At 42.3% G+C, this 13929-nt stretch overlaps 1 protein-coding gene across 4 annotated transcripts in view; it reads right to left on the minus strand.

Annotated features, from left to right (window-relative positions):
- The window catches only part of ENOX1 (ecto-NOX disulfide-thiol exchanger 1), a 343215-nt gene that overhangs the window by 31352 nt on the left and 297934 nt on the right, over positions 1-13929 (minus strand). For all 4 annotated transcript variants that reach the window (XM_027557160.1, XM_027557163.1, XM_027557161.1 and 1 more), the window contains one exon: positions 5975-6077. In XM_027557160.1, coding sequence (XP_027412961.1) covers positions 5975-6077 — 103 coding nt within the window. The remainder of the gene's footprint in view (positions 1-5974; positions 6078-13929) is intronic.

Below are 13929 nucleotides of genomic sequence, written 5' to 3' on the forward strand. Positions count from 1 at the left end.
CAATTCAGATGCAGACTGGCTGTGAGCAGGTGGGTTACATAGTGAGAGCGATGGATACGGTGGTCACAGTAGGAGGGGTGGGGCTTGATGTGAACAGTCATCTTGGTTACGCATAAAATGTGTGTCGTGACCCACAGAGGGGCCACAGGCCACAGTGATATGTAAAGAAGCCTGCCTGATCATTAAGAATGTGAGGATGGTTCTCAGGGATACGGGTAAGTTTTGAATAACAGCTTCATAAACAGAGTTGTTGAGAAGGTTTGGGCTGTATTTGGATGGGATTTACAATGATGACTAGCACTGCTGGGGTGCTGATCAAGGCTGCTGGGAATGGAAATCTATTGTGTTAGAATTAATTAAGCAGGAGAAGATGGAGTGATGCAGAGTTAGACTGTCAGCATCTCCTCAGAGCTATCTGCTTATCAATAAAAAATGTTGATCCATTCTCCTTCCTAACAATAGCCAGGGGTTTCCAACTGAACCTAGCTCCAAAGCTTTGGTTCTAAACCACAAGTATTGACTCATGCTCTCCCACATGAATTCAATGCATGCCAAATCCAACATGTAGGGCACATGTGAAATGAACCAGGAGTTCTGGCACAGACACTGGGCAATGTCAAGCTGACCTAATGTGTGGTTACTATATAGTTTTGAGATATAAAATGCTACCTTCCCAAACTTCCATAAAAATGTAATTCTGTTAGGTTCAATTATATGCCAACCTGTCTTCACAAGAATCGATTGATTCCAGCAATCAAAATACTAACGTGCTTTCCAAGGGCCTAGCTTCTTTGGTTGAGTTGGAACATAGCACTCAATGCCCATTAATTGTGAAGCGGAAAGTTTGGCAGAACGGTGGAACTCCCAAGAGACTCAGGATGGACATCTACAAAGATCCAAGTAGTGTTACAGATGAAATCCCACTGATCTTCTTTAATGTACACATAATCTATATGCCTTAAAGACACCACTTTTATAAAATGGTCATGAGAATGCCTAGAAAGAATACACACTTTGGCCCAGATAAATTCATGTCACAAATTAAAGTCACACACAAGGACTACGCATTGTTTAGGAAGTGCCAGCCTCAGTTTTAAGTTTTCTGTAGATAAAATTCATTTGAGTAGCTTATCTCTCACTCCTCTCTTCCAGGCAATCAAGGCTTGTTCCACTTTGCATTTTTATATAAAATTTGTATGTCCCAAGAGGGTTTTAACTGAATATATTTGCATGCAGCATATACTATAGGCACCTAGATATGATGAAGGTTTTGTTAATAAGCATTTCTAATACAAGGGAGATTTTCTGCTGTGCTCCTAGCCTTTTAGAGTGACTTAGGGCAGGCCTACTGTATCCTTGATATGGGTTTAGTTTTTCCAAGGGCAGATTCCAGGGAAATTCCAGAGTACTGCTGACCCCTCCAGATGTATCACAAGTCCAGGGGACTCCCAAAATCATTCTGCCTACAAGTGTTCTTCAGAAAAGAACTAGAATCTCCCCCCTCTCTCTAGCTTGCTCCAAAGCAGTTCTGAACCCGCAGTCTGTCATTCCGTCTCTATCACAGTCCTTATCCAGATTCCAGAAGCTGCAGGAGAGCTCTCTATGGCCCCAACATTTGGGTGTCCACAAAATATGAATGGCCAAACTCAACTAGTAGAGCGGCACATTTAATTCAGGGGGCAACTGCAAGATCCATTTCGCCAATCTTAGAAACTCTTTCTCTGGAACTTGCCTGGTGGTCCAGTGGTTACGATTCTGCGCTTCTAACACGGGAGTGGAAATTCAATCCCTGGTTGGGGAACTGAGATTCCACATGCCACGTGGTGTGGTCAAAAATAAAATAATAAAAAAAAAAGAAAAAAGGAACTTCTCTCTACTTTTGGCCATTCTTTTGGATGATTACTCTCTCTCTGAGTACAAAATGGTGTAAGTACCTAGGTATTTTGGGTAGGGTTTGGGCAGGAAGTCACATCTGTAATCAAACTTCCATTAAATAAAGTTAAATAAAATACTGAGGTGGAGAGGTAGTGGAGAAATGAAGGGAAAATTAAACTCCCAAATTTAATCAAACTCTAAATCTCGAATCTTACTTCTCGTTAAACAGCCTCATATATTGATTCAAAATGAGTTTCACATCCTTTTTTTTTTTTTGCCCAGCCCTGAACTGCAAATGCTAATATGAGAGACCACTTTGAAAGCTCAAAAGTGAAGGAAAAGTTCTGGAAAATTTGGAGTTGGTTGTACCTAATTTTTATTGAAGATCCCGATTTACAAAATTTATTCTTCTAAACAGACATGAATTTACCCATTTTTAAGTTTTTTTTCCCCTAAGATTAGAGACCTCAGTCGAGTTGACATGTTTTAAATGTAGCCCTCCCGTTTCCTCCCATTCACCTACATTGTGTAAAGCATTTCTAAACTTTAGAGGTGGCTGACTGAAAAAAATGGTGTGTGGTGTGTGTGTCTATATAGACAGTCCCCAACTTACAGTGATTCCACTTAATGATTTCTCGACTTTATGATAGTGTGAGAGCAGTGTGCATTTAGTAAGAACCGTAGTTTGAATTTTGGCTTTTCCTGGGCTAGTGCCACGACACCCCCCGTGACACTGGACAGCCGTATCGAGCCACGGCTCCCTGTCAGCCACGCGACCGTGAGGGGAACAGCCAACACGCTGAGAACTACTCTGCACCCTACAGCCAGCTCTGTCTTAAAGTTTCAGTACTGTAGTCAATAAGCTACATGAGATATTCAGCACTTTATTATAAGTAGACTTTGTGTTAGATGGTTGCCTGTTAGCTCATGTAAGCGTTCTGAGGTAGGCTGGGCTAAGCTATGACATTTGGTGAGTGAAAGAAAAGTGAAAGTATTAGTCACTCAGTTTGTATCTGACTCTTTGAGACTCCATTGACTGCCCGGCTCCTCTGTCCATGGAATTCTCCGGGCAAGAATACCGCAATGGTGGCCATTCCCTTCTCCAGGGGATTCTTCCAGACCCAGGGATGGAACCTGGGTCTCCTGCATTGCAGGCAGATTCTTTAGTGTTTGAGCCACTAGGGAAGTTAGGTGTATTAGATCCATTTTTGACTTAGGTATTTTCAACTTAAGATGAGTTTATTGGCATGTAACCCCATCATAAACTGAGGAAGATCTGTGTGTGTGTATGTGTAATATAAATGCTGCAAAATAAATTTATATATGTAAAATAAAAACTGTGTGTGTAAATATAGGGGCTTCCCTGGTGGCTCACATGTTAAAGAATCTGCCTGCAATGCAGGAGACCTGGGTTCAATCCCTGGGTCAGAAAGATCATCTGGAGGAGGAAATGGCAACCCACTCCAGTATTCTGGCCTGGAGAATTCCATGGATAGAGCAGCCTAGCAGGCTACAGTCCATGGGATCCCAAACAGTTGGACATAACTGAGCGACTTCAGTGTATGTGTATATATAAATATGCATATATATGTATGTATGTATGTGTGTGTGTATATAGCTAGCTAGCTAGATTTTATATATATATATATATATATATATATAAAATCTAGCTAGCTAGCTATATAGTTGGAGAAGGCAATGGCACCCCACTCCAATATTCTTGCCTGGAAAATCCCAGGGACGGAGGAGCCTGGTGGGCTGCAGTCCATGGGGCCGCACAGAGTCGGACACGACTGAAGCGACTTAGCAGCAGCAGCAGCAGCTGCTATATGGTAATTATGTAGCTGATATTGTAAATGAACTGTGTTCTCCAAGTAGAACATAAAGCAGCAGCAATCTATACTGACAGGAAAGAAGTAAAGAAAATGGACACTTCCCATTTTTTTAAAACTGCCAAGTGGTTTATATTACTCAGACGTAAAGAGGGAGCGTTTACTGTTGATCATTAAATATGTACTCCAGTCATACCCTAAAAGCACTGTGGGAGAAACCACAACTTTGCCACACTGAGCAAAAGAGAAACTGTTGTCAAGAGTCTGACATATTTTCCAGTAAAAGAAAAATCCAGTTGCCAACTACATATGGGTTCATTTTGGGCTCCTGGAACCAACAACACATCAGCATGTCTTATGAAACTCATGCACGGCTGTATATCATCACAGAAAAAAAAATAATTGGTTTTCCTCGGAGTATCTCTAAGTTGATGTCATATTCAATAACCCTGTAGTTGAAAAATCTATATGTGATGGATGAAGTCTGGACTGTCTTTTGAGTTTAATTCCTCCCGTGCCAGATTCTCCAGGACCTGAGGTACCTGTAGTTCTGAGGTGAGTGCCTGCAGTATTTAGAAAATGCAGCCACATGCTACTCCTGCCAGATAACGAACTACGGAAGAACAGTTTGTCTCACGTGGACCACAGCCTCGTTCCTCACTCCTAACCACGCCGAGGGGGAGCCCGGCTAACCTTGGGACCTGACATCGGGCTCAGTGCCGAGGTGTGGCTGGGTCGGCGCTGTGCATCAGGGAGTGAGGCTGCTGGCTTCGCCTCCTCTGGATCTGACGACTTTGGGAACAGCCTGAAATATACGGGCTACCAAGGTGGGGTCCCTGGCGTGCTACCAACACATCACCATCAGGAACACTTCCTTATGAGACTGAGTGATACCTTTGTATATGCTGATGGATTGGGGGTTTGGGTTTAGCAGATGCAACCTGGTAGATACAGAATGGACAGGCAACAAGGTCCTACTGTCGAGGACAGGGAGCTATATACTCAATGTCCTGTACTAAACCACAGCAGAAGAGTACGAAAAAGAATGGATACATATATATCCTTCTACTTCTCTGTCTATCCGCTCTATTAATTTTTGAGAGTTTGATATTGAAACTCCAACTAAAAATCTTCATTTATCTACTTAAAAAATAACTGTAATATATCATGGAACTATATGTAACTTTGTTCTGTATTTTCCAAGTCTCCTGCAAATGTGTTATCGTACTTAAATAATTTTAAAAATTAAACAAAAAAGAATGTGTGTACATGTGTGTGTGTGTGTGTGTGTGTATATGTATATATGTGTATGTGTGTGTGTGTGTGTGTGTGTCTGTATAACTGGGCCACTTAGCTGTAGACCGGTAATTAACACAACATTGTAATTCAGCTGTATTTCAATAAAAATAATTTTAAAAAGAACACTTAGAGCTTTCTCTGGGCCTGGCAAAGAAAAAGCCAAGCTTGATATATTTTTTGGGGCAACTTGAATATGTTTTAGGCAAACACCAACTTTCTTCCTTCTTTTCTTTCGTGAGCATCTCGTTTCATTTACCTTGGAGAAATGAATCCAAACTCGGGCAGGGAATCCTGGTCAGCTGTCCTAGCCTAGCCAGCTCTGTGGTCTAGATGGCCCTGTATCATTAGTGCTGCAGGTCTGGCCTTGGAGCTGACTTCAGGGCATGGCTGCTCCTGAGTCTGGAGATCTGGTTTCGGGTAGAAGATCCCCTTTGGACTGAATCCAACCTGGCCTCCAGTTGTGGCCACATCTTGAAATCGAGATTTGTAACATATGACTTGCAAGTTAATCTGTTTTTCTTGTATTTAGTTTTATGTTGGATAACCAACTACTATACATGGTTGGAAGGTGAAAGTGAAAGTTGCTCAGTCGTGTCCGACTCTTTGTGACCTTATGGACTATATATTCCATGGAATTCTCCAGGCCAGAACACTGGAGTGGGTAGCCTTTCCTTTCTCCAGGGGATCTTCCCAAACCAGGGATGGAACTCAGGGATAGAACCCAGGTCTCCCGCACTGCAAACAGATTCTTTACCAGCTGAGCCACAAGGGAAGCCCGAGAGCAAATCAGGGGCTGGTCTGCCTGATTTGTAATGTATGTAATATAATCTTGATGAAGTTAATCCTATCTTTGACCAGAAGACAAAGCTTTTAAATCATCAACACGTTGGAGGTGAATAACATAAAAATACTGCTTAAGTGAATTATTACTAATGAGAGAACAGATGAGGAAAACAGAATTTCCTTACCAATCAGCAGAGCTTCTTTCTCTGATTTTAAGCCTTGGCTTCTTTTCTCAGTGTTGTTCTCTCGGTCTTGGTTGACCAATGCGACTGTCAATACATTGATTTCCTATGAAGTCAAAAAACAAAAACATGTAGGTTTTTTGTGCATTCCGACAAAAGCAACGAGGTCTTTTAAAGTCTATAAGAGAGGTCACTGCTTCTATTTATAGCCGAAGATCAACTTTTATAACTGGCTGGCCTACTTACCCAAGAGTAGAAAAGTAATTCTAAAACTTAGGTTCCCAGCTACTGCTTCTAGTGAACTAAGTACTAAATAACTGAAAAAGTGGCACATTTTGTGCAAACTGTGTTACTTTTGTCCACGTTTTGATAAAACTCTGTTAGCAAAAAAAAAAAAAAAAAAAAATTGACCATAGCTAACTTTAAGAAGTTTTGAAGTATGAAAAATTTTTCTGAAAAGCATATGCAGACTAATTTACAATATTATGTGAGTAATCTGTGTCAGTGTACGAGGACACAGGCCTGTGGGAAGGTCAGATAGAACTGGTAGGAGTGTTTAAGTGGAGTAAGTATATCCTTATACACAACTGCAAAAGGAAGATAAAGCAAAGGTTGGGAAATTCTTTTCTTTGAAAACTAAAAATGAAGAATTGTACAACAAGTTGGTATGGGAGGCTGGACTATTTTTAGTTTTTTATATGGTCTTTTTAATTGAAAAAGAGAAAAAGATTTAACTCATATTGTCCCAGACTTGATATTAGGACTCATAATGGGAATAATTTAATAGAAAATCAAGTTTAATGATCGGAGACCTGTATATATGGGATGGCAGAATCATTAGTGTAGTTGATTCTTGTTGGAGGGCAATTTCTCACTGAAAAATACGTCTCAAAGAAGGACTAGCCCACTGATAAAGAATTAAGGATAGGGGCTTCCCTGGTGGCTCAGTGGTAAAAAAAAAAAAAAAAATTCCACCTGCCAATGCAGGAGACATGGGTTCGAGCCCTGGTCAGGGAGGATCCACATGCTGTGGAGCACTTAAGCTTGTGTGCCACAACTATTGAGCCTGTGATCTAGAACCCTGGAGCTGCGAATGCTGAGCCTGCACCCCACAGCAAGAGAAGTCACTGTAATGAGAAGCCTGCTCATGGTGACTAGAAAGTAGTCCTCACTCTGCACAACCGGAGGGAAGCCCATTCAGCAATGAAGACGCAGCACGGCAAAAAACAAAACAAAAAAACAAAACTGTCATCTTAAAAAAAAAAGAATTAAGGACACTGTTTCCATTAGCGGATGGATTCTGTCAGAAGGACAGAGGGTAGGGAGGCAGGGACAGAGGACAACTTAGATGGTTTGGCCAGTGATCCCAGGATTGGAGCTGGTTACAGCACAGATATTTAGCTAACCTTTACACATTAACAAAGCTGGCCAGATAAAAGAATATAGGAAATTGTTAGAAGCGTGTTGAGTCTGTAAAGAGCACACCCCAACCTGAAAGCATTCAAATTAAGAATGATCGGGGCAAGTCTGGAGCCTGTTAGACACAAAAGGTCATGAGAATGAAAGATGCTCTTATACTTGCACAGAAGGGATCTTGGAAACCAGACCCAGCAGAAACACAATTCAGAACTTGAAAACAATAAACCCAAAGGTTTATGTAGATGAGATGAGAACACCTGATAAAGAAGAGTCACAAGCAATTCCTTCTGTGATGAAGTGTTTTAAGGGCTAGTAGAGAAGGCAATGGCACCCCACTCCAGTACTCTTGCCTGGGAAATCCCAAGGACGAAGGAGCCTGGTAGGCTGCAGCCCGTGGGGTTGCACAGAGTCGGGCACGACTGAGCGACTTCACTTTTACTTTTCACTTTCATGCATTGGAGAAGGAAATGGCAACCCACTCCAGTGTTCTTGCCTGGAGAATCCCAGGGACAGAGGAGCCTGGTGGGCTGCCGTCTATGGGGTCGCACAGAGTCGGACACGACTGAAGCGACTTAACAGCAGCAGCAGCAGAGATGTATCAAGAAAGAGGACGGATCAACATTAACCAGGATGATGACAGTGTTATTTAAGAGAAATATAAATAATGAACTTCAGGGCTGAGTAGAAACAGTATCTCTGAGAAGGGGTGCTCTGTTAACAGCCAGGATGATGACGGGGGCCAAATGAGATCACGAGCAGAGTTTAGCAGATAACAGACCCACATTAGCTGCCAAAACTGAGTGGTGTCCTGGGGCATTGCACAGCTGAGGATCCGGGTTGTTGGGGGAATATGGATCACAGAGGGCAGGCAGCAGGTCAGAAACCAGCAAGAAGAGGAAGGGCAGGCCAGACCAAGGCCAGTCAAGAGTGCTGTAAGGCATCCGTCCTCATGTCCAAAGCTGAAGTCATAAAAGAAAGGGACTTTGAGCAGCCTCCAATAAATGTGGCTCAGTCAACAAGGACTCAGATGTGCCTCACCAGTGACTGTTGCTTTGATGACTGGAAAATTGAAAGTCCTGGGAGCAACTTTCTGTGGAAGTATTTTTTCAGACTGAAAATGACAGCCTATGCTCTGCTCTTAGTATAAAATCCATGGTTTAAGTCTAAATCCTAGTCCGACCTTAAGGGTTTCATATTCTCTACTTAGGATGTTACAACTTATCTATTTAGTAATTGGGGAACATCTTTTACTACGACACTGGATCACAGGTTAGAAAGACTTAGGCCCATTTCTTAAAAAAAAATTAACTGTTCATTCCCCCCCCCCCCCACCAAATCTATGGAATATAGAAGGAACTTTCACCATCAGAAGCATAAAATTGTTGTTGAGTCGTTCAGTCCTGTCTGACTCTTTGCGACCGCGTGGACTGCAGCACACGAGGCTTCCCTGTCCTTCACCATCTCTTGGAGCTTGCTCAAACTCATGCCCATTGAGTCGGTGATGCCATCCAACCATCTCAGCCTCTGTTGTCCCCTTCTCCTCCCGCCTTCAATCTTCTCCAGCATCAGGGTCTTTTCCAGTGAGTCAGCTCTTTGTACCAGGTGGCCAAAGTATTGGAGCTTCAGCCTCAGCATCAGCCCCTCCAATGCATATTCAGGATTGATTTCCTTTAGGACGGACTGGTTGGATCTCCTTGCAGTCCAAGGGACTCTCAAGGGTCTTCTCCAGCACCACAGTTCAAAACATAAATTCTTCAGCACTCAGCCTTCTTTATGGTCCAACTTTCACATTCATACATAACTACTGGAAAAACCATAGCTTTGACTACATGGACCTTTGTAGGCAAAGTAACGTCTCTGCATTTTACTATGCTGTCTAGGTTTGTCATAGCTTTTCTTCCAAGGAGCAGGCATCTTTCAATTCCATGGCTGCAAGTCACTGTCTGCAGTGATTTTGGAGCCCAAGAAAATAGTCTCTCACCGTTTCCATTGTTTCCTTATTTGCCATGAAGTGGAAAATAGAATTTGTATCTTTTATCCCATACAAATTCTTTGCCCTGATAGATGTAACATGCCCTTAAGAATTACATGTCTACTAGTGAAGGTGTCCAGGTGCTTAAGAGACTGAAAACTGGATACAGTAAGTGCAGGTTGGGTTAGGAAGTAAGAGAGGTTATCAAGGACAAATTGCTAATAGTGTACCAAGTATACACTAGGAAGGAAACATTAGGGTGGGGATCAAGGGTTTCTTCACCGTGAGATCAACAGGATTATGAAATAGTATCCCAAGGGCAGTGGTAAGAACACCATTCACTCGACATGGTCGAAAAGCACTCCAGACTAGAAAATGCACAATAAGTAACAATCCTGCACTTGGCAGGAGAATGAGCAAGATTATCTAATAAATCTTTTCGCCGTCTACCTTTTAACTCTAATTTCTGTGACACTTACAGGGAACCATGAAAGGCCTGGAAGAAGAGGTTTTCAATAACTGGAAACTACAGATGCCACGGAGGGTTTTTTCAGACTTCTGAAAGGTTAGCTACTCAAAGGCAGACATTTCTCCTTTAAGAGTCCTTGTCAATTACTTTAAGAGATGGCCAAAGTAATTTATCCATTTAGAGAAGCTGTTTTTCAATAATTTACTGAGCTAGGTTCGCGCTTTGTTGTTTTGTTTTTGTTCTCCTCCACCTACCAAGCCCCTAAGAACCAAGTACATGACTTCTCCAGCCTTATAAAATCCTCGTGTTACTCCTTTCATTATTCCTGTGACCTCCTTAACTTTCATGCTAATTTCTTTCCACCACAAAGTTTCTCGAATACATGGTGTATACCCACTGTGGCTACTGGCTCACCACCTGGAAACTCAGCTTCCTCATTATTCACCCCCTGAAACTATCCTTTGAACTGCTTATATTTTTCTCAGTCTTTGTACCATGTGATATTTGACATCACTCACTCATCCCTTCTTAAACCCTCTGCCTCTCTTGCTTCTGTTACATAAGAAGTCCTGGTCTTTTTCCTCCTAATTTTTAATTTCATCTTCATTGGCTTTTTTATTCCCTCTGTTGGCCCAGGGGCTTCCCTGGTGGCTCAGATGGTAAAAAATCTGTCTGCAATGCAGGAGACCTGGGTTCAATCCCTGGGTCAGGAACATCCCCTGGAGAAGGGAATGGCAACTCAGTCCAGTATTCTTTCCTGGAGAATTCCATGCACAGAGAAGCCTGGTGGGCTACAGTCCATGGGGTCACAAAGAGTCGGACACGACTGAGCAACTAACACACTGCTGGCCCAGTACACATGGATAAAATGGTAACTTTCTTATACTCTTAACTGGGGTACTTTTGCCAAAGCTCAGTCACCACTTTTTCTCCTCTATTTCCTTTGATAAGAGTTCTTTCATTCTTCTGGGTTCATCTATCATCACAGTTCACGCTTTACCTTCTGTTCCTTATCATCAATCGACCCCTGGGCTTGCTTGCTTTATCACTTCCCATTTCAAATTCAAAATGAAGGGTGGGGGGCTCCCCCAGTGACACAGTGGATAGGAATCCACCTGCCAATTCCAGGGACATGGATTCAATCCTGGGTCCAGGAACATTTCACACGCCATGGAGCAACTAGCCTGTTGCCACAACTGCTGACCCCGCGTGCCCTGAGAGCCGCAGGCTGCAAGTGCTGACCCTTCATGCCCTGAGAGCCGCACGCTGCAACTGCTGACCCTGGGTGCCCTGAGAGCCGCACGCTGCAACTGCTGAGCCCGCGTGCAGCAACTAATAAGGCCCATGCACCTAGAGGCCGTGCTCCACAACAAGAGAAGCCAGGGCAGTGAGAAGCCGCTGCCCTGCAAGGAGGAGTAGCCCCTACTTGCCACAACTAGAGAAAGCCTGAGTGCAGCAACAAAGACCCAGTACAACCAAATAAATAAAGAAAAATAAATAAATTCACAAAAATGAGAGCTGGTCGTGAGGTGGCAGAAAGCACCCTACATGCTTAAGTTTTGCCTTGGCTCCTCTACGAACAATGAGTTGACCTTGGGTAAGGAAAGCAACATCTTCAAGCCTCGGATCAATAGTCTAAAAATGAGGGTGCTGGAGAGGGTTCATCATCTTTGAATGTATGCGTCATGGAACCCCATCTCTAAAATTAACTAGGAGCAGATCTCTAGAATTCCCAGTCTATTACTTCTTTCTTCTGTTTTATAATATAGGACTTCTATTTAAAGCTTCATTTAAAGGGATGTCCTCATTTTTATTAAAACATTTTTGATTATTCTTTTTTTAATGTAAATTTATTTATTTTAATTAGAGGCTAGTTACTTCACAATATTGTATTGGTTTTGCCATACATCAACATGAATCTGCCACGGGTGTACATGTGATTATTCTTTATAAAGTCCATTACTTTCTTAAAAATTAATGTAAATGCATATTCTCTGCAAAACAACATGATTTCAGAATAGAAAAAAAGAGGCTTTCTTTAAGGTGCAATTCTTACCCCCGGTATACTGTCTGTACTTAACCATCTGTTAAAACTCTGCGGAGGAGCGTGTGTCAGGGGTGGGGGTCAGGATAGGAGTTAAATACTTATTTACTTATTATTTAAAGTAATACCTTAATAAGTATTTGCCGAGGGAGGAGGGAGGAGGGTTCAGGATGGGGAACACGTGTATACCTGTGGCTGATTCATGTTGATATATGGCAAAACCATTACAATACTGTAAAGTTAAAAAATAAAAACAAATAAAACAAATAATAAAAAAACAGTACAAAAAGGGTTCAAAAAAGTTTAAAATATGTGCAGACTGTGACTTTAGAGGGTAAGAAAGTAACAGTATATGACAAAATACGTTCATTAGGAGGAAAACAAAGTTCAAAATTTATAAGACATAATATTTCTTTAAATAAGTGAAAGCAAAGTAAATTCAACAGATAATAGTAACTACAAAATATAAAATTATTCAGTGTATTAGAGCAAGGTATGCTTCAGTTACATTATGATGTTCCTCTCTAATTATTTAGTCTGGAATAAAGGTCAGTGTTCTCACCTCACACCAGTCAGAATGGCCATCATCAAAAAAAAAAAACAACTATAAACAGTAAATGCAAGAGAGGATGTGGAGAAAAGGGAACCCTACTGCAGTGTTGCTGGGAGTGTAAACTGGCACAGCCACTCTGAAGAGCAGTATGGAGATTCCTTAACAAACTAGGAGTAAAACTACTCTATGACCCACAATCCCACCACTGGGCATACACCCTGACAAAATCACAATTCTAAAAGATACATGTACCCCGATGTTCACTGCTGTACTATTTACAATAGCCAGGACATGGAAGCACCCGAGGTGCCCGCTGACAGGTGAATGGATAAGGAAGTAGTGGTACATATACCCAATGGACTATCACTCAGACATAAAGAGCAAAGAATGTGAGTCAGCTGTAGTGAGGTGGGTGAACCTAGAACCTGTTACACAGAGTGAAGTCAATCAGAAAGAGAAGAACAAATACCGTACAGTAACACATGTATATGGAATCTGAAAAACAGGACTGACGAACCTATTTACAGAAAAGAAATGGAGTTGCAGACCCAGAGGAGGACTTGCGGACACAGCAGAGGAAGAGGGCAGGATTAACTGAGAAAGAGGCACTGGCGTATAATATACACAACCACGTGTCGAGCAGCTAACTAGTGGGAAGTTGCTCCGTAACACAGGGAGCCCAGCCCGGCACTCTGTGACGACCTCGAGGGATGGGATGGAAGCAGGGAGGGAGGCTCCCGAGGGGGGTGATATATGTATCCAGTCTAGTTGTATACGGATAGCTAATTCTCCTTTCTGTATAGCAAAAACCAATACAGCAATGTAGAGCAATTATCCTCTAATTAAAAAATTAATTAAAAATAAAAGACTGCATCCTTTGGAATGAGTGGAATGTCCTTATTTAAAAAATGTGTGCATCCAGGTCCCTCCTGATGTGGTGCTTCTTCTAAAATTCTATAATGCCTACATTCTAAAATGTCCAGTTCACCTCACCTGTCAGGGCTGCATTTTCTTCTAACTTTTCTCTTTCACTAGTAGCACCATCATCCTTCCACTTGCAGGCCTTTGGTTCATCCTCTTCTGCCCCCAAAGACTTTTCTAGATCAGGATCCCATTGAGGATCTGTGAAATCTCTCTCCTGCTTCTCTCCCATCGCCACTCCCAGTGCTCCACTCTCAGTCCGCTTCATTTCTTCTTTGGACCACAGCAGGGACCTCCTGCTTTGTCTCTGCATCTGGCTTCTCCCTCTTCAAGTCGACCTTATATGGTATTACCAGATCGGTTTTCTAAAATGCCACTTTCATCTTGTCAGTCTCCACTTAAAACTCAGATGCCTGGGGACTTCCCTGGTGGCTCAGTGGCTAAGACTCTGCTCCAAATGCTGGGTTCTATCCCTGGTCGGGGAACTAGATCCCACATGGTGGAACTGAGACCCAGTGCAGCCACATAAAAACAAAAATTAAAAAACAACACCACCACCACTTTGGATGCTTTTTGATAA

Source organism: Bos indicus x Bos taurus, chromosome 12, assembly GCF_003369695.1.
Source record: "Bos indicus x Bos taurus breed Angus x Brahman F1 hybrid chromosome 12, Bos_hybrid_MaternalHap_v2.0, whole genome shotgun sequence".
Classification (NCBI taxonomy): domain Eukaryota; kingdom Metazoa; phylum Chordata; class Mammalia; order Artiodactyla; family Bovidae; genus Bos; species Bos indicus x Bos taurus.